General features: G+C 42.4%; 1 protein-coding gene across 2 annotated transcripts in view; it reads right to left on the minus strand.

The window, feature by feature from the left end:
- Positions 1 to 21,513, minus strand: part of MAPK1 (mitogen-activated protein kinase 1) — a 98,787-nt gene that overhangs the window by 21,109 nt on the left and 56,165 nt on the right. For both annotated transcript variants that reach the window (XM_012466482.3, XM_064371890.1), the window contains exons 4-6: positions 13,194 to 13,310; positions 6,764 to 6,878; positions 6,332 to 6,463 (exon numbers count right to left, since the gene is read on the minus strand). In XM_012466482.3, coding sequence (XP_012321905.1) covers positions 6,332 to 6,463; positions 6,764 to 6,878; positions 13,194 to 13,310 — 364 coding nt within the window. The remainder of the gene's footprint in view (positions 1 to 6,331; positions 6,464 to 6,763; positions 6,879 to 13,193; positions 13,311 to 21,513) is intronic.

A 21,513-nucleotide genomic window follows, 5' to 3' on the forward strand; every position in this document is an offset into this window, starting at 1 on the left:
GCTATTCAATTAGCCCAGTACCATCTGCTGAATAATAATTTCTTCCCCCTCACTGAAGTCATTTGAGAGAATTGTAAGCTAAGACTCCTTTAAAGAAAAATCTAAAATGCTGCTGGTTTAAGGGATATAGCAATCAGAACTTTCCAACAAACATGAAAATTTCAATCTCACTCTTAATTACAGAAAAATAAATTAAATGCCACTCCCCCATTTGGTTGGCAGACCAAAATTTCAATATCCCGAATGAAAGACATGTCATGTAATTGCCAGATTGTCCTCTACAGAGACTCAACCAGTTTACACTCCACCAGCTCTCTCCGAAAACATCCTTTCCCCACAGCCAGCAGGGTATCAAACTTTGATGTTTGCTACTGTGATGAGGAAGGCGTTTAAAAAAATTACTGACCTTTCAATGTTTATATCTTATATAGTGAGTAAAAATGAGTACCATTCTTATATTTAAGATATGTTTCAACTTCCTTTTCTGTGAACTATCATTAACTGGACTTAAAAATTCTAGCTTGAAAGTTCTTTAATCTCTTGAGTTCCCTGAGGTCTTCCATTCATTTTCTTACAAATCTAGACTATCAGTTCTCTGTAAGCAAGTTTTTTTTTTTTTTTTTTTTTTAAATGAGTCCTCAGACTTCCTATCTGCAAACAGGTTCTTAATCCCTCTTACTTCTGGTACTACGTCCAGGGCCTTAGAAGCTTGGATGGCACAGAACAGATATTCAAATCTATTCACTGAATGAATGAATTTATGTATGTTATCTTAAAAATACAAAAACAACTTAATGATAGGTTAAACATGGCACAAATTCTTTGCAACTCCTCCCACCAATAGGTGGATTTATTTCCCCATTATTTGAATCTGGGCTAACTGTTCAATTTGCTTTGACCCACAGAATATGGTAGAAGTGGCACAGTGGCTCACACCTGTAATCCCAGCACTTTGGAAGGATGAGGCAGGTGGATCACTTGAGCTCAGGATTTTGAGACCAGCCTGGGCAACATGGTGAAACCCTGTGTCTACCAAAAATCCAAAAATTAGGCTGGGTACAATGGCTCATGCCTGTAATCCCAGCACTTTGGGAAGCTGAGGTAGGAGGATTGCTTGAGACCAGCCTGGGCAACATGGCAAAACCATTTGTACAAAAAAAAAATACAAAAATTAGGCCAGGCGCGGTGGCTCACACCTATAATCCCAGCACTTTGGGAGGCCAAGGCAGGCAGATTACTTCAGGTCAGGAGTTCAAAACCAGCCTGGCCAACATGGTGAAACCATGTCTCTACTAAAAATGCAAAAATTAGGCTGGGCACAGTGGCTCACATCTGTAATCACAACACTTTGGGAGGCCAAGGTTGGCAGATCATTTGAGGTCAGAAGTTTGAGACCAGCCCGACCAACATGATAAAACCTCATCTTTACTAAAGTACAAAAATTAGCTGGGCGTGGTGGCGGGTACCTGTAATCTCAACTACTCAGGAGGCTGAGGCAGAAGAATCACTTGAACCCAGGAGGTGGAGGTTATAATGAGCCAAGATTGCACAGCTACACTCCAGCCTGGGCAACAAAGTAAGACACCCTCTCAAAAATAAATAATAATAAAAAAAGCAAATATTAGCCAGGTGTGGTGGCATGCACCTGTAATCCCAGCTACTCAGGAAGCTGAGGCAGGAGAATCACTTGAACCCAGGAGGTAGAGGTTACAGTGAGCCGAGATTGTGCCACTGCACTCCAGCCTGGGAAACAGAGCAAGACTCTGTCTTTAAAAAAACAAAAAACAAAAAAACATTAGCCTAGCATGGTGGCACATACTTGTGATCCCAGCTACTTGGGAGGCTGAGGTGGAGGATTGCTTGAGCCCAGCAGGCAGAGGTTGCAGTGGGCTGAGACTGCACCACTGCACTCCAGTCTGGGTGACAGACTGAGACCTTGTCTCAAAACAACAACAAAAAAATGGTAAAACTGTTTAAGTGCTGTTCTGAGAATTGGTCCCAAGAGACCTTGCAGCATAGGCTCTTGCTCTTTTGGAATATTTCTGCCATCATGAGAAGTCATCCAGTCTAGTCTACTTTAGGATAAAGAGACAACTGCAGGAAAGGCCAACTGTAAGACATTAAACCACCACAATTGAGGGATGGTGGAGGGAGCCAGCAGATTGCAGTGCATGGCTGAACCCAGGCAGGCTCAGCAGAACTACCCAGCTGCACCAGCCCAATTGGCTCATGAACAAATGCATAGCTATTTCAAGCATTAGTTTTGGAGTGGTTTATCATGCAGCAATAGGTAATTGATGTAAACTTTAATGTCCAATGTCAATCTGGTTGAAGGACACTTATGGGTCATCCCTACAAGGGAACACTATGTAGTCACTCTTTAACAACTAGAGGCTTGGCACTGTGGCTCATGCCTGTAATCCCAGCACTTTGGGAGACCAAGGTGGGTGGATCAACTGAGGTCAGGAGTTTTGATCAGCCTGACCAATGTGGTAAAACCCAATTTCAACTAAAAATGCAAAAAAATTAGCTGGCCACGGTGGCAGGAGCCTATAATCCCAGCACTCTGGGAGGCCGAGGTGGGTGATCACCTGAGGTCAGGAGTTCAAGACCAGCCTGACCAACATGGTGAAACCCCGTCTCCAATAAAAATACAAAAATTAGCAGGGCGTGGTGGCATGCGCCTGTAGTCCCAGTTACTTGAGAGGCTGAGGCAGGAGAATTGCTTGAACCCAGGAGGCGGAGGTTGCAGTGAACCAAGATCAGGTTGCTGTACTCCTGCCTGGGCAACAGAGCAAGACTCCATCTCAAAAAACAAAAACAAAAAATGAAAAAAGGAAAACAAAAACAAAAGTAATCATATAAAGAAGAAAACTGGACAGGTGCAGTGGCACATACCTGTAATCCCAGCACTTTGGGAGACTGAGGCAGGAGGACTGCTTAAGCCTAGGAGTTCAAGACCAGCCTGGGCATCATAATGAGACTCCCATCTCTAAAAAAAAAAATAAATTGGCCACATGTGGTGGTGCATGCCTGTAGTCCCAGCTACTTAGGAGGCTGAAGTGGGAGGATTGCTTGAGCCCAAGAGTTTGAGGTTGTGGTGAGGTATGATCACGGCACTGCACTCCAGCCTGGGTAAAAGAGCAGGACTCCATCTCAAAACCAAACCAAACCAAAACACAATCACCTCACCACCCCCAAAAAAAGAAACAAAAGGAAAACTGACACCCAGAGAGGTTAAGCAGTTTGTCTAACAGTAACACAGCTAGTAAGAGACTGGGTTATGGACTGAACACATGAAGTAAGGCTACAAAACCGGTATTCCTAACACCTGATGCTCTAGGGCTCCCTGCAGCACCACCAATTTTCATTTCTCCACTTTCTTTATGTATAGCTTTTCCCTACTTCTTCATTATATTCACCCAATACCAGCATTGCAAACTTAATTTCCTGGATTTTAGTGGCTAAACAGCTAGGAGTGGCAGTTCACGCCTGTAATCCCAGCACTTTGGGAGGCTGAGGCAGGTGGATCACCTGAGATCAGGAGTTTGACTAACAGGGTGAAACCCCATCTCTACTAAAAATATAAAATTAGGGCCGGGCGCTGTGGCTCATGCCTGTAATCCCAGCACTCTGGGAGGCTGAGGCAGGAGAATCACTTGAACCCAGGAGGCGGAGGTTGCAGTGAGCTGAGATTGGGCCATTGTGCTCCAGGCTGGGTGACAAAGCCAGACCTGTCTACAAAAAAAAACCTCAGAAAACAAAAACCAAACCAATCCCCCAAAACCCCTCAAAACCAAAATACATTATATAATTACAACCATACAGATAGAAGCTTGCACACATTAGGGCAAAAAAAGTGAAAGGTTTTGGCTGGGCCTCACACCTGAACCCCAGCACGTAGGGAGGCTGAGGCAGGTGGCTCACCTGAGGCTAGGAGTTTGAAACCAGCCTGATCAACATGGAGAAATCCTGTCTCTACTAAAAATACAAAATTAGCCAGTAGCGTATGCCTGTAATCCCAGCTACTTGGGAGGCTAAGGCAGGAGAATCGCTTGAACCCAGGAGGCAGAGGTTGCGCTGAGTCGAGATCAAGCCATTGCACTCCATCCTGAGCAACAAGAGTGAAACTCTTGTCTCAAAAAAAAAAAAAAAAAAGTGAAAGGTTACTGTCGGATCCTGGTGATCAGGAGTAGTTCTTACTCCCTTACCTATTCCTCCTATATGACATTCTTCTATACATTTATATGAGAGATTAAAAGAATGTTTCTCCCATTTTCAAAAGAAATTCAATTCTAAATAACCAAGTATTTCTAAACCTTGACTCAGGTCAATACATAAAACCAATTCAACATTTAAGAAGACAGTTGTTAAATATACATATACACATATATTCATACATGCATTCATACATATAGATAAAATAGCAAGTTAGAAATAGCTAAATTTATAATAGAAAACTGGATAAAAATGCCATAAGATCATTAACAATAAGCCAGATCTATGCACTGATGTGGAAAAGATATTCAAGACACAATTCTATTAATGATGACATTTAGGGAATAATTATAAAAGAATTTCACCTTCTTAAATATTTCTACAATTTCTAAAGTTTTTCAAAAGTTAACCTTTAAATAATTAAAAATAAATTATAGAGAAAATATGCACACATATGTTGATAAAGATACGGAAGGACAAATATCTTATTCAGATTCCCTCCTCCATTTTTAAGGTATCCTGTTTTTATAAATGAGCCCACCTAGATAATCCACCCACCTAGATAGATAATCCAGGATAGTCTTCCTAGCTTAAAAGTCAGCTGATGGGCTACTCTGGGCATACCACACTGGCCATGGATTAGCCTTGCTCTGTAAGGAGCAGTTAAAAAAAAAAAGTCAGCTGATGAACAACCTTGATTACATCTGCAACCATAATTCCTGTCTGCCAGATAACCTAACATAGTTATAGGTTTCAGAGATTAGAATACAGTCATGGGGGTGAGTGGAGGTCATTATTCTGCCTATTGTGGTTTTATAATAGCATAAAGTTTTAAAAATTAGCTGCCTAATATATTTAACAGGTATGCATTAAATGGGAATAAAGGATAATACAATTATTTAACAAAGCTAACCTAAAAAAAAGGATAAAAATTGAATATAATTTTTTTCTTTTACAGTTGCTCTAAAATATCTCTGCCTAACCTAAGGTCATGAAGATTCTCTCGTTTTCTTCTTGAAGGTTAATAATTTTAGATCTTATATTTAGGTTTATGTTCCATTTTTAGTTTTGCAAATTTTGCATATGGTTGTCTAATTGTTCTAGCACCATTTGTTGAATAGACTGACACAAGTAATGAAATGAATTTTTATAAATTTCAAATGCAGTATGCTGAACGTGAGAATCTAGACATAAAAAGGTTACATACTCCATGATTCCATTAATACGACATGCCGGAAAAGGCAAAACTATAGGGATAGATATCAGATCAGTGATTGCCAGAGATGGGTTAGACAGGGACAACTGACTACAAATGGCACAAGGCAACTTCTGAGGATGATGGGAATATTCCATATCTCAATTGTGGTGGTAGTTACATGACAGTTTATGTTTGTTAAAACTCAAGAGGCCCACACAACTAAAAAGTATGAATTTTATTCTGTGTAAATTATTCTTCAACAAACCTGACTTTAAAAATTATCAAGTGACAAGGTAAAAAGGTGTAATTTGTTTGCAGGGTCCTAGACTTCCTGAAACCTAAAAATGTGACCTTAGGCTGGGCATGGTGGCTCACACCTGTAATCCCAGTACTTTGACAGGCTGAGGAGGGCGGATCATGAGGTCAGGAGTTCAAGACCAGCCTGGCCAGCACGGTGAAACCCGTCTCTACTAAAAATTCAAAAAAATTAGCCGGGCATGGTGGTGGGTACCTGTAAGCCCGGCTACGTGGGAGGCTGAAACAGGAGAATTGCTTGAACCTAGGAGGTGGAGATTGCAGTAAGCTGAGATCGGGCCACTGCCCTCCAGCCTATGTGACAGAGCAAGACTCCATCTCAAAAAAAAAAAAAAAAAAATGACCTTAATGCAAGCTAAAATTAGCAAAGAAACTAAAAGGTGGAGAACTAGACGGTTATTACCAGGCTCCCTTACTGCACTGCCACTGTTTCCAAAAAAAAAAAAAAAAAAAAAAGGAAGACAATAATTCAGAGTGAGCACTAAAGAAAGCATTATACAATAGCTATAGGCTCACTTTTCAGGCTAGTGACCTAACAACTGAACAAATAAATGCGAAGCTAAGCCTAAGAGAAAACCTAATCAACGACATAACATTTACCTTTGGAGTCAGCATTTGGAAACAGCCTGTTCCATGGCACTTTATTTTTGTGTGGAAGAGAAAGCAAATAGTTTCTAGCTTTTAAATTTATTATACAATTCAGGTCTTCTTGTGATGGGGATCCAAGAATACCTATCAGATAAAATAATTAGCTGTTAGTTATCAAGACCAAGGCAAATGACTGCACACCATTAACTGTCGGTCAGAATGAACCCTGATAATTAATGTCTTATCATCACTCCCAATGCTTATCTTTCTTAAGTTTTTACACAGAAGTCCTTAACATTTTTAATCAAGGAAGGTTAAAAATTCACACCTACCACAGGCTAAAGAGTTATTAGAACTCTTCTTAATTTAATGAAGTGACTTTGATGTAAGCTGTAGGCAGGCAAAGTGAGTAAATCTAGCTACTGAAGGGCTCGGGGACCTTACCCAGAATGTGGTTCAGCTGGTCAAGATAATGCTTCCCTGGAAAGATGGGCCTGTTAGAAAGCATTTCTGCCAGAATGCAGCCTACAGACCAAATATCAATGGACTTGGTGTAGCCCTGCAGGAAAAAGAGAAAAGGCTGAGAATGATATCTGGTCATACAGGACAAAATCTTCCTGTATGACAGGTGCATTGCTGATGGGAGTCTGAACTTCTCCGTTGACTCTAAAACTCAGACAGACAAGTAAGCAGCATGGAAAAACAAATAATAATTTGGCTTTCTTATGAGAGGCTGAACAGTTTAGGATTATGTGATTTTATTTTTCTCTTCAAAGTTGATTAACATGGGCCAGGCGTGGTGGCTTATGTCTTTAATCCCTGCACTTTGGGAGCCCAAGGCGGACAGATCACTTGAGATCAGGAGTTCGACAACAGCCTGGCCAACACGGTAGAACCTTGTTTCTACTAAAACTACAAACAATTAGCCAGGCATGGTGGTGGGTGCCTGTAATCCCAGCTACATGGGAGGCTGAGGCAGGAGAATCACTTGAACCCGGGAGGCAGAGATTGCAGTGAGTCAAGATCATGCCACTGCATTCCAGCCTGGGTGACAGAGCGAGACTCATCTGAAAACAACAACAATAACAACAACAACAACAACAGTTGATTAACTTGTTAGATTAGAATTTCCAAAGTATACATCAGTCCTTTTTTGAAACAATTTGAGAGACAGATTCAGAGTTGTCATAAATTGAAGCTGGAAAAAAATTAACAAAGTCTAAAAACCTTGATTTCTGGGTTGGGGGAGTATGTGTTAGCTCCATCATATTTTACCAATCTCTTATTAAAAATATTCTCAGCTGGGCATGGTGGCTCACGCCTGTAATCCCAACACTTTGGGAGGCCAAGGCGGGTGGATCATCTTACATTAGGAGTTCGAGACCAGCCTGGTCAACATGGTGAAACCCTATCTCTACTAAAACTACAAAAGTTAGCTGGGCACTTGTAGTCCTAGCTACTCAGGAGGCTGAGGCAGGAGAATCACCTGAACCCAGGAGGTAGAGGCTGCATTGAGCCAAGAATTGTACCACTGCACTCCAGCCTGGGAGGCAGAGCAAGATTCCACCTCAAAAAAAAAAAAAAAAAGAGTTCACTGATATGATTTCAGATTCCACAATGCAATTAACCTCTAAGAAACTACCACTTATTCAAATTGGGGGTAGTATCAAAGAACAGCCACAAGTAGCTAAAAAGACTACTAAAATTTCCCTCCTTTTATCAGCTACATACCTGTGTGAAGTTTTCCTTATTAACTTAAACCAAAACAACATATTTGACAGACTGAGTGCCAAACCAGATGAGAATCCAACTGTTAAGCCAGACATTAAACAGACTTGCAAAAATAAAAACAATGCCACTCTTCTCACTAAAAGTTTTTTTTTTTTTTTTTTTTTAAAGACAGGGTCTCACACTATCACCCAGGCTGGACTGCAGTGGCGCAATCATGGTACTTTGCAGCCTCTATCTCCTGGGCTCGAGAAATCCTCCCATCTCAGCCTCTCGAGTGACTGGGACTATAGGTGCATGCAACCACGCCCAGTTGATTTAAATTTTTTCTTTTTTTTTTGAGATCAAGTCTCGCTGTGTCACCCAGGCTAATGGCTCCATCTCAGCTCACTGCCACCTCCACCTTCCGGGTTCACGCAATTCTCCTGCCTCAGCCTCCGGAGTAGCTGGGATTACAGGTGTGTGCCACCACTCTCGGCTAATTTTTATATTTTTAGTAGAGACAGGGTTTCACCATGTTGGTCAGGCTGGTCTCGAACTCCTGACCTCATGATCCACCCACCTCCGCCTCCCAAAGTGCTGGGATTACAAGGGTGAGCCACAGCACTCAGCTGATTTAAAATTTTTTTTGTACACAGTCTCACTATGCCGCCAGGGCTGGTTTCAAACTCCTGGTTCTCCTGCCTTGGCCTCCCAAAGTGTTGGGATTATAGGCCTCAGCCATCATACCTAGCCTCACTAAAATGTTTTTATTGTAGAAAATAAACTTATTCTTACGAAAAACATAGAACTTATGTTAACATGTAGTGGATTTACTATTTAAAAATTAATACATTTTAAAGTTTCATACTGTAAATAACGATATAACCTATATAAAAAAATGTGTGTGGGCTGTTAATTTTTTTTTCTTAGACGGTCTCACTCTGTTACCCAGGCTGGAGTACTATGGCACAATCTCAGCTCACTGCAACCTCCACCTCCTGGGTTCAAGCGATTCTCCTGCATCAGCCTCAAAGTAGCTGGGATTACAGGCATCTGCCACCATGCCCAGTGCATTTTTGTATTTTTAGTAGAGATGGGGTTTCTACATGTTGGCCAGTCTGGTCTCGAACACCTGGGCTCAACTGATCCACCCGCCTCAGCCTCCCAAAGTGCTAGGATTACAGGCGTGAGCCATTACGACCAGCTGGTCCTTGATAATTTTTTAAAAATTCAAAGGGATCTTGGCTGGGCCTGGTGACTCATGCCTGTAAACCCAGCAATTTGGGAGGTTGAGGTGGGTGGATTACTTGAGCCCAGGAGTTTGAGATGAGCCTGGCCAACATGGCAAAACCCTGTCTCTATAAAAAAAAATATATATAAAAATTAGCTGCATGGTGGTTCAAGCTTGTAGTCCCAGCTACACAGGAGGTGAGGAGGGAGATCACTTGAGTCCAGGAGGGGGAGATTAAAAAAAAAAAAGGCCAGGTGTGGTGATTCACGCCTGTAATCCCAGCACTTTGGCTTTGGGAAGCTGAGGTGGGTGGATCACTTGAGGTCAGGAGTTTGAGACCAGCCTGACCAACATGGTGAAACCCCATCTCTACTAAAAATACAAAAATTAGCTGTAATCCCAGCTACTTGGAAGGCATGAGAATCGCTTCAACCTGGGATACAGAGATTGAAATTAAAAAATAAAAATAAAAAGCAGAGGAGGGAAGGGGAGAGGGGAAAGGGAAGGGGAAGGGGAGGAAGTGTCAAGGGATCTTGATGAGAATGGCTACCTTATACTTTTCTTGCAACTTTTACTTTTTTATTCTTTGAGACAGAGTCTCACACTGTCACCCAGGCTGTGTGCAGTGGCATGACCTCGGTTCACTGAAACGTCTGCCTCCCAGGTTCAAGCGATTCTCATGCCTCAGCTTCATGAGTAGCTGGGATTACAGGTGTGGCTAATTTTTTGTATTTTTAGTAGAGACAGTCTCAAATTCCTGGTGGGTGATCTGCCCACTTCGTCCTCCCAAAGTGCTGGGATTACAGATGTGAGCCACTGCGCACCCAGAAATTTAAAAAAATTTTTTTCTTTCCTAAACAAGTTAAACAGAGCAACTTTTCTGAAAGCTGAAATTCTATATAACATTACAAATGTGTAAATAGAGTGCTCTAGCTTCCCAAAGCAGGGACAATATGAGTTTTTTAGAAAAGAAAATGGGCTGGGCAAGGTGGCTCACACCTATAATCCCAGCACTTTGGGAGGCCGAGGCAGGTGATCATCTGAGGTTGGGAGTTCGAGACCACCCCGAGCAACATGGAGAAACCCCGTCTCTACTAAAAATACAAAATTAGCTGGGCGTGGTGGCACATGCCTGTAGTCCTAGCTACTCAGGAGGTTGAGGCAGGAGAATCGCTTGAATTCAGGAGGCGGAGGTTGCAGTGAGCCAAGATCGTATCACTGCACTCCAGCCTAGCAACAGGCGACAGAGCGAGACAAAACAAAACAAAAAACAAAACAAAACAAAACACACACATACACACACACACACAAAAATAAATAAATAAAAGGATAATGGATAACACATTAAAAAAATCCTGGATTCGTAATAGTGTTTTAAAAACAAAGGTAGGATACACAGGAAGAGAAAGGGTAAAAGGGAAAAATCTTCATAGAAGAATGCTAGCCAGTACATGTAAAAGGAAGAATAAATTTAGAAAATTACCATTTTATCATCCCCAATATCATAATCAACAGAAGTAAGTGCTGAACCACTGGGGGAAGGTTGTTGGGAAACAGGAGATTCACATACACGATCTCCAGGAATTTATGGTGGTCGTGTCAGAAACATGCAAGCTACATTTCATCAAGAAGAACCCGTCTGAAGAATCCACAATGTGAACCACGCTGTGAAACAACTTATCTGTACGTAGCAAAGTGCTGAATGTCTTGAAGAAGAGAGGAAGGGCAAGAAGCCTGTTCTAGACTAAGATTATATGTGAAACAATTAAATCCTGTGTTGAAAACAGAGTTACCTAGACTTTTTTGGAGAGATGGGATGTCATGGAATTAACGGTGATTGAAGTGTCACATGATCTGACAAAAGAGAAGAGACAGAAGAAGAAAGAGAAAGGAAAGAGTAAGAGAGGGAAGGAGGGATAAGAAATATGGCAAGATGTTAATAGCTGGAGAACCAAGGACAAGGGCATATGGGTGTTTACTCTCCATTTCTCTATGGGTTTGGTAATTTTCTACATTAGTAAAAATGAACAAAACGAAGATAACTTCTAGAATTAACATTCTCAGGCTACAGGTACTGCAAATAAGAAAAAAATGAACAGTCAATTTTCACTTTGGTAACCCTGCAAGTAGAAGGAAAAACAGGTCATCTTGAAGAACACCCTCTCTGGCTACCTCTCCCTGGAGGGTGATTGAGGAGTGAAGACAGTGGGGACATCTAAGTCAGAATGGAGACTGCAAGACCAAGAAGCCACACCAGGACAAAGGCATACCAACAGCTTCCTTTACAACTGGCACTAAACACTCGCATGCCAATGCTCCTTGTTTAGAACGGCTGTCATGCGGCCAGTCAGAGAAAGAACCTGTTGTGTGGGATTGTTTGTGATACAAAATTACAGAGAACCAACATGGCATTTTCTTCCCTGAAACATCTGTTACACCAAATCCTTCTTTATAATGGAATTTATGTTAATGAGATTTTACTTTTATAATAAACTGAACAAATGTAAGATATCAAGAAAAACTAACTAAATGCTTTAAACAAATTCCATTTCCTTATTTAAAAAAACCCTAATAGCTTATCTGTACTCATAAAGGATGGAGGAAGAGAAAGAAGCCTATAAGCTAATTAGACCTGTTTTTTCATTTCCATTAAGCCTCTCAGGACTATTTCTGGTTCCTGGGCCCTAGATAGAAGATTCAATGTCTATTTTTATTGCCTTTCTTCAAGTATCTTCACATTATAGCAGATGGAACTGTGTTTAAGAATCTTATAGTCTTGAGATACTAGATAAAGGTAGCATGTCAGGCCCACTTAACTACTCAATTTTCACACCTTATTCATTTATTATTTGCAAATGACAATAAAAATAACTGAATGGATCTCAATCTCCACAGCAGCCCTCAATTTTTGCCTCCTGGCTCATAAATCTAACAAAAAATGTCACATTTCACTTTTTTGGGCTTTTATAGACTTATTCAAATCATTTCTTATGACCAAGACACAGACTTTGGTAGCAGAGTGTAGATGAGACCTGGATGTACTCTGTACAGTCACTCACAGATACAGAGGAAGGAACTTCATTTGGAAGCAGGAAATCGTATAATTTCAAAAGAATCCACAGCACTTCCTACTCTATCCAAAATCATGTTTTCTTCAAGTACAACAAATTACGATATAATTCTGCCAAAGAGACGTTCTTCATTATCAGATAAATTTGATCTTTACAGAACAGCCCTCGTCCATGTTCACAGAAATACACACTAATGAAACCTCTACAACAAACCCAGGCTGCACCTGACAGCCACAGGCAGGACTTCAGGACAGATGTCCAAGGAGTGGGACACAAACCACTTATAGTAACAGTGATTGGAGAGGCACACCCCCTCCTACTCTACAACTGTCAGCACTATACCAGCTGAGGTAAAGAGACTGAATCCTAGGGCCCAGAAGTTCAATGCTGGACAAAATTTAGACAGCACCTTGGGGGCCGGTATGGTGGCTCATGCCTGTAACCCCAGCACTTTGTCGGGGCTGAGGTGGGTGGATCCCTTGAGCTCAGCAGCTCAGGACCAGCCTGGGCAACATAGGAAGATCCCCGACTTTTACAAAAAAGTGTAAAAATTAGCCAGGTGTAGTGGTGCACTCTGCAGTTCCAACTACTCTGGAGGCTGAGGCAGGGAGGATCACTTGAGCCTGGGAGATTGAGACTGTGAGCCATGATGGTGCCACTGCACTCTGGCCTGGGTGACAGAGTAAGACCCTGTCTCAAAAAAAAAAAAAAAAAAAAGACACACAGCACCTTGACTCTGGCCAGATAGTCCAACTCTTAACAAGTAGAAACAGAGACTGGAGAGGGAGACTTACAGCTTATTGCAATGCATCCAGAATGTTCTTACTTACTGGTTTTCTTTTTATGCAAACTTAGTCCTTACCTTGGAATTCAACATAATTTCTGGAGCCCTATACCAACGTGTGGCCACATATTCGGTCAGGAACCCTGTATGATCATGGTCTGGATCTGCAACACGGGCCAAACCAAAGTCACAGATCTAAGAGAGAATAAAACAAGATTAACTTCTTAGAAACTCTAACCTTTCATATCAAAACATCACAAAAATAAAAAAGGCAATAGCAATAATATGATACGACAAAGTAGCTGCTACCATTACTAGGTGGCAGTTACTTTACTGGGCATTCTACAAATTCATTATTATTTAATTTTCCCAACAACCTGAAAAGCAATCAACATGTTAGAGACCAGGATGCAGCAGGCTGAAGAAGTCTTTACAGGACACACTTTAAGAGGCATCTCTACCTTTCATTATCTGCTTTAGCACAAAGCAATATCAATTAGGTGAAGTGACACAAACTGTTGACTAAAGTCACCAAAACCACCCAGTGTCCTTTTTTCAGCCTGTCCTGCTGGAGCTCTCAGCACCGCTGCAACAATCTACACTGGATTTGTATTCTCAGACTCTACTTTCTGCTAATCTTCTACTTAGTCTATGAATGTAAGTATTTTCAAAGATTCTTCCCACTTCCTTCTCCTTCCAGGTAGTCAAACCTACTCCCAAAGCTTTTTTAAAAAAAATTTCAGGGCCGGGCACGGTGGCTCAAGCCTGTAATCCCAGCACTTTGGGAGGCCGAGGCGGGTGGATCACAAGGTCAAGAGATCGAGACCATCCTGGTCAACATGGTGAAACCCCGTCTCTACTAATACAAAAAATTAGCTGGGCATGGTGGCGCGTGCCTGTAATCCCAGCTACTCAGGAGGCTGAGGCAGGATAATTGCCTGAACCCAGGAGGCGGAGGTTGCGGTGAGCCGAGATCGCGCCATTGCACTCCAGCCTGGGTAACAAGAGCGAAACTCCGCCTCAAAAAAAAAAAAAAAAAAAATTTCATATACTGAAGAATATTTTATTTTTAAAATATACATAGTTTCATACCTGTAATCCCAGCACTTTGGGAGGCTGAAGGGGGTGAATCACGAGGTCAGAAGTTCAAGACCAGCCTGGCCAAGATGGTGAAATCCCGTTTATACTAAAAATACAAAAGTTAGCCACACGTGGTGGCAGTACCTGTAATCCCAGCTACTCAGAAGGCTGAGGCAAGAGAATCACTTGAACCAGGGAGTTCTCTACTTTAGAGGTTGGCATTGCCTGGTACCACCTTCAACCCCAAAGGCCCTACTGCTTGCTTCAGGTGTAGCACCTGAGAAAAGCTGCACATCTGTGTTGCACAATTTCCCTGTCTTTTGACACACTGTCTCTGCATTGTCAAAAGGAGCCAACAGCAACCTGCTTCTCCGGTGACTCCTCCACAGGTCACTTTCCATGTGGACTCTCACAGAGTGGAGTGGGGAGGAAATCCTGCCCTCCTCCATGACTCTGACAATTAACTCCAGCCACCGAGCTCTTTGTCTACATAACTTCCACCATGAGCCCTAGGCCTTTTTTTTTTTTCCTTTTGAGACACTTGCTCTATCACCCAGGCTGGAGTACAATGGCATGATTGGCTCCCAGGTTCAAGCGATTCTCCTGCCTTAGCCTCCCAAGTAGCTGGGATTATAGGCGCATGCTACTACGCAGGGCTAATTTTTTACATTTTTAGTAGAGATGGGATTTTGCCACGTTGGCCAGGCTGGCCTCGAACTCCTGACCTCAGGTGATCCACCCGCTTCAGCCTCCCAAAGTGCTGGGATTACAGGAGTGAGCCACTGCATTTAGCCCCTAGGCCTCTCTTTTCAAAGCTGGGTTGGCCTCCCATTACACCCCCTGACAGTCACAGCCTATCAGAGAATCTGGTTGAGGCATGGCCATAACTTTTGAGGGAGATCACAGTTACGTTTTAACTTCTGCTTGACTGATCCTGCTTTTCAATGTACTTGCAGCTTATTTGTTTCTTTAGAGACTTTTCTACCAATTCCAGTAAAGCAAACTGCAGGAAGAGTTTCCAGTACTCATGCCCAGTAGGTTCATTAGCAACCTAATCCTACATGACAAGATATCCAACTCAGAAAAGCAAGGAAGGATTGATTTCTTCTTACATCTGAAGGGGAATGTGCCAAGCCGTGCAAAGCAATCACTTGCCATGGCTATCGCCAATCCATTTTGACTGTGTGTGGTTCGAATTTTTCAACACAGCTGTGACACAGTTTCTCTTTTTCATGGCTCACACTTCTCTGATTCAAGTCCAACCAAAGCTCACCACGCTACCTTCTACAGTGTAAATGGACACCTGAAGCCACATTCTGAATCATACCAACAGAGAAGAAATAATGCACCTTGTCAGCAGAGCAAAACCAGAGCATGCCCCAGAATGTGAGCATAGATCCTTCACTGCCCTCTGTGCCCTGTTTCACACAGACTGGATGGGTCTAAACTTGACACACAGCTTTTGAGGGCTGTTACATCACAAAACAGATCTCAGATTTTTTTGAAATCAGAATATAAGAAATCCACAAATCAATGAGGCCAAAGGACTGAAGCTGATGTCTCTCCACATTCCCTTTCTTTGTCTATATTCCTCTAGGACTGTAGAAAACGTGAAGGTGGGGCAAGTGCTGAGAAATTAAATGGAATGTGGAGACATCAGCTTCAATCCTTTGGTCTCACTGATTTGTAGGTTTCTTGTATTCCGGTTTTTAAAAATCTGTCTAGGATCTGGTTTGTGATGTAACTGAGCCCTCAAAAACCATGTGTTGGGTTGGATACAGTGGCTCATGCCTGTAATCGCAGCACTTTGGGAGGCTGAGGTGGGTGGATCACCTGAGGCCAAGAGTTCAAGACCGGCCTGGGCATGGTAAAACCCCGTCTCTGCTAAAAATACAAAAATTAGCTGGGCGTGGTGGTGCGAGCCTGTAATCCCAGCTACTTGAGAGGGTGAGGCAGGAGAATTGCTTGAATTTGAGAGGTAGAGGTTGCAGTCAGCTGAGATTGTGCCACTGCACTCCAGCCTGAGCAAAAGAGTGGGACTCAGCCTCAAAAAAAAGAGAGCTGTGTGTTAAGTCTGATCCATCCAGTCTGTGTGATGCTGGGCACAGAAGGCAGTGAAGAGTGTGGACAAAGAAATGGGTTCTTCTAAATAAAATATATTTTAAAGGGCTTGATCAGAATCTTAAATATTACATAAAGATAGGAATAAGTGCTATGTGTAACTTTAAACATAGTTGTGGCAGATTATATTTTCTAAAGTAGGCCACACCAATATAACCGAGACCCCACACTCTTCTGGCTGGACTTGTACCAAGAGGTGGGGTTTATCTTCCATCCCCTTGCATTTGGGTGAACCTCGGTACCTGCCAGAAACAACAGAATACAGTGTAAATAATGCTGTGTGACTTCTGAGGCTGCATCATACAATTCAATGTGGCATCCACCTGGTTCTCTCTACTGGGGTCTTTGGAACCCCTGCCCATGTTGTGAGGAAGCCCCTATACGTAGATATTCCAGTCGACAGCCAGTATCAACAGCTGGGCATGTGAGTGATCATTCCAGCCCCCACCATCACATCTTCTAGGGGAGGCCCAGGCACTGGAGAGACCAACTGTCCTCATTGTACTTGGAATTCCTGATTCACAGAAACTGTGAGGTAATATATGAGAATTGTTTTAGGTTACTATGTTTTTGGGTCATTTATTATAGAGCAAGAGAAAACTAACACAGTGGTACTGGGCAGAGTGACTGCACAGGGACTGGCACTTTTTGAGAAAGACCCATGTGAAGTGATACTGAAATAGTGAAGACCTATCAGCCATGGCAAGACCTAGGGAAAGCCATAGCAATGCTCTAGAGAAGGAACCAACAAGCATATCTGAGGGGCAGAGAGGGGCACTGTACCTGGAACCACCCAGAATGATTCTAGAACTGACTGCTTCTCCTATATCTCAACTGCTATTGCCTTAGTTTGGACTATATTTAGTCTGTCTGAACCTAGGTAAAAGGCTAGTCTCCCTGCTGCAATTAATTCATCCTCTAAATTTCTGCCTGAGTGTTATTTCTAAAATATAAATCATTTCTCTTGCTCAAAAATCTTTTAACCAACTTTCTCTGCCTCTTGAATAAAGACCAAATTCTTAAAGAGTAACTGTTTTTTTGTTTTTTTTGAGACAGAGTCTCACTCTGTCATCCAGGCTGGAGTACAATGGCGCTATCTCAGCTAACCTCCACCTCCCAGGTTCAACTGATTCTCCTGCCTCAGCTGCCCGAGTAGCTAGGATTACAGGCACCCACCACCACGCCTGGCTAATTTTTGTATTTTTAGTAGAGACAGGGTTTTGCCATGTTGGTCAGGCTGGTCGTGAACTCCTGACCTCAGGCGATCCACCTGCCTTGGCCTCCTAAAGTGCTGGGATTATAGGTGTGAGCCACTGTGCATATACCTCTTGAAGCATAACTTTAAAGACCATTCTTAAACTGCCACCAAACTACCTTCCAAATCTTATCTGCCACCATCACCTCTGTCCTCACATCTGATCCTATTTAACCTACACTCCATTCCCTGACTATGCAATACTGTTTCAACTGTGTGCTTCTGTCCAGTCCTGAACCTTTGGTCCAACTGGAAAGTTTCCTCTTCTGAGAAGTTTCCCAGGAATAATACCACCTCCGAGTATGGGTCACTCTTTTCAACTTCCATACTACTTTTTTGGCTTAAAGTATACAACCACGGTCCATGATAATTAGCTGGGCAACTGCCTGTCTCCCCAGCTAGAATGTAAGCCCCAAGAACAAGACAGTAGACTTACTTTTATTCCTAAGCGTCCTAGGCATAGTGCACATTCAACACGTGGTGAATAAGTATCTTACTTTAAATGTTTAATAGGAAGTAGAACAACTGGGGGAGACTAACTGGCAGAGACCCTACTAATGACCATTTTTCACATCATCTGAATTACTGATAATCTTTCAAAAATGAAAGCCAGCATATAAAGTAATAAGGGTTAAATTTTCACAATAATGAATAATGTTAATAAAATTACATTTCTCAAAGTGGCTATATTAAGGAAGAAAAATTAAAAATTGGAATAGCATTGCTTCATTAGGAAAGACAACTTGTCTTATCACTCTGAATGATACATCCATTTCCTTAAAATGAAAGCCAAACATGTCTTTCCTTGTACTTTTCCTCCAAGAAATTCACCTCAAAGGCCATTAAGTGGGGTCAGGTAACATTAAGGTCCCCAGGAGGGAGGGAGAGGCAGAGCAACATAGTGGGGTATTTGCCACCCAAGTAGAGTTAATGAGGACTGAAGAATTGGAACACAGTCTGGGTGTTACGTGAAAGGCAGGCCATGGTAAGAAGGCAGTGGCAGCCCACTCGGGGGACTGGAATCCCAGCAGGATGATACTGCATAAAAAAGTTTCATTGGGGGATGCAAAATGGTGACTTTCCTAGCTTTATTATTCCTTCTATATTTATTAGCTGGGAATTTTTTTTTTTTTTTTTTTTTGAGACAGAGTCTCACTCTGTCGCCAGGCTGGGGTGCAGTGGCATGATCTCGGCTCACTGAAACCTCCGCTTCCTGGGTTCAAGTGATTCTTCTGCCTCAGGCTACCAAGTAGCTGGGACTACAGGTGCGCACCACCATGCCCAGCTAATTTCTGTATTTTTAGTAGAGACAGGGTTTCACAATGTTGGCCAGGATGGTCTTGAACTCCTGAGCTCAGGTGATCCGCCTGCCTCGACCTCCCAAAGTGCTGGAATTACAGGCATAAGCCACTGTGCCTACATTTATTGGCTGGCATTTTTTTAAAAGAGACATGGTTCATCAACTGGGGCTACGGGGCTTACCGCAATACACACATCTTAGTGAATTTCTTACCAGAAAGATAGGAAAAATATTCAGTCGTTTCCTTTAATTATTACCCATTTTTATAATGAGTTGGTGTAAGGAAGGCTATGTTTTATCATTTGTATCCTCCATACCTAACATGGGACATAGAAATAGTAGGCTTGCAAAAATTATTGGTTATAATTTTAAAAAGAGGAAGATGTGGGGTTGAGACCTCTAAAAGACTTCACACAACTCTATTCATGTTCAATAAAAAGCTCATGTGATTTTTTTTTTTTTTTTTTGAGACAGAGTTTGCGCTTGTTGCACAGACTGGAGTGCAATAACCCAATCTCAGCTGACTGTAACCTCTGACTCCCAGGTTCACGTTATTCTCCTGCCTCTGCCTCCTGAGTAGTAGGGATTATAGGCGTGTGTCACCACGCCTGACTAATTTTGTATTTTTAGTAGAAACGAGATTTCACCATGTTGGCCAGGCTGGTCTCGAACTCCTCACCTCAGGTGATCCACCCACCTTGGCCTCCCAAAGTGCTGGAATTACAGGTGTGAGCCACTACGCCATGTTTTTTTTTTTTTTTAGAAGGTCTCTCAACACTATAATATCGAAGACTAACCAAATTTACATGCCACCAACCAATACAAAGCCAAGGCTACAAAATAAAAAAGCAGTACTAGTATAATTCCATACAAAGGAAAATAAACAAGGATATGGTACAAGAAAATATACCTTTTGTAAGTTGTAAAATCAAAATTTCAAAAACAAAAGAAGCCCCAAAGACATGTTTCATTTGTATCTATCAGAGTCTTTCACAGGCATAGCCAGAATTTTCACATGTTGTAATCTCAGCATCCTGTGACTCCTACTGGGATTTCTGTGGGATCAGTCTAGTAAATAAGAGCACAGACTGGTATAGCTCACATCCCCTGGTAGTTACACTAGAAATATGCTAGCAGAACCTCCAAATAGGGTTGGTAACCCTGGTGAGTTTCCGTGGCCCTGAAAAATAAAGTCTACAAGAGAGGATCCCAGAAGGGTCCTGAGATGTCAATGTCTGCTGGGCCTTAGGGCTTCAGATAATAAGCAAAAAGCATGTTTACGGAAACCAAAAAGAAAGCTTATTTCTGTTGGCCTTGACAGATGCCAAAGCCAAAAGTCAAAGGTCTAAGACATTGAGAATGGCTGATATGGGTAAGGGTTCAAGAGTAAAAAACCCTTTGTAACATAGAAGCCATAAGGGAAGAAATCCTCTCGAAAATTCAAAAGGACCTAAATACCAGAAGGTCATTGAGGCTGTAGGTTACAAACTTTCCAGGCCAAACGTCTGTGGGAATCGGCATCACGGTCATCACAAGGCACTGAGGATATGATAGATGTGCAGTGACCCCAGAGCTTCAGCAAACATGAGTCCTCTCCCCATGTGGTGGTCTCTCAAGTGCAGTGACCCCAGAGCTTCAGCAAACATGAGTCCTCTCCCCATGTGGTGGTCTCTCAAGTGCAGTGACCCCAGAGCTTCAGCAAACATGAGTCCTCTCCCCATGTGGTGGTCTCTCAAGTGCAGTGACCCCAGAGCTTCAGCAAACATGAGTCCTCTCCCCATGTGGTGGTCTCTCAACTGTTATATGCACACTGAACTGCCACTGCCTCTTGCCCTGCTTGGACAGGCTCACTATAACAAATCAGGGACATACCATACCCATCTTTGGAATGAGATTCTCTCCTCTCATATTTATACCTATGAGAATGATGCACACACACTGCTGTATACTTTTTTTTTGAGATGGAGTCTCGCCCTGTTGCCCAGGCTGGAGTACAGTGGTACCATTTCAGCTCATTGCAACCACTGCCTCCCAGGTTTAAGCGATTCTCCTACCTCAGCCTCCCAAGTAGCTGAGATTACAGGCATGCACCACCACACTTTGTATTTTCAGTAGAGACAGGGTTTCACCATGTTGGCCAGACTAGACTTGAACTCCTGACCTCAGGTGATCCACCTGCCTCAGCCACCCAAAGAGCTAGGATTACAGCCACCCAAAGAGCCACAGCATCTGGCTGCTGTATGTTTTTAAAACATTAGTGAAGACCAGATGTGATGGCAAATGTCTATATAATCCCAGCACTTTGGGAGGCCGATGCAGGTGGATCACGAGGTCAGAAGTTTGAGACCAGCCTGGCCAACATGGTGAAACACCTTCTCTACTAAATACAAAAATTAGCCAGGTGTGGTGGCAGGCACCTGTAATTCCAGCTACTGGGATGGCTTCAGCAGGAGAATTGCTTGAACCCAGGAGGTGGAGGTTGCAGTGAGCTGAGATCACACCATTGCACTCTGGCCTGGACAAAAGAGCAAGACTCCCATCTCAAAAAAATAAATAAAATTAAATAAAATAAGTTAGTGAATTGTACCACTTTAAATATCTAATATATGCTGTTATGCTTCTGATTCTTTGTGTTAACTTGG

The sequence above is a fragment of the Aotus nancymaae genome, unplaced genomic scaffold (assembly GCF_030222135.1).
Source record: "Aotus nancymaae isolate 86718 unplaced genomic scaffold, 86718_ANA_hifiasm-v0.15.2.pri h1tg000210l, whole genome shotgun sequence".
NCBI classification, from domain to species: Eukaryota; Metazoa; Chordata; class Mammalia; order Primates; family Aotidae; genus Aotus; species Aotus nancymaae.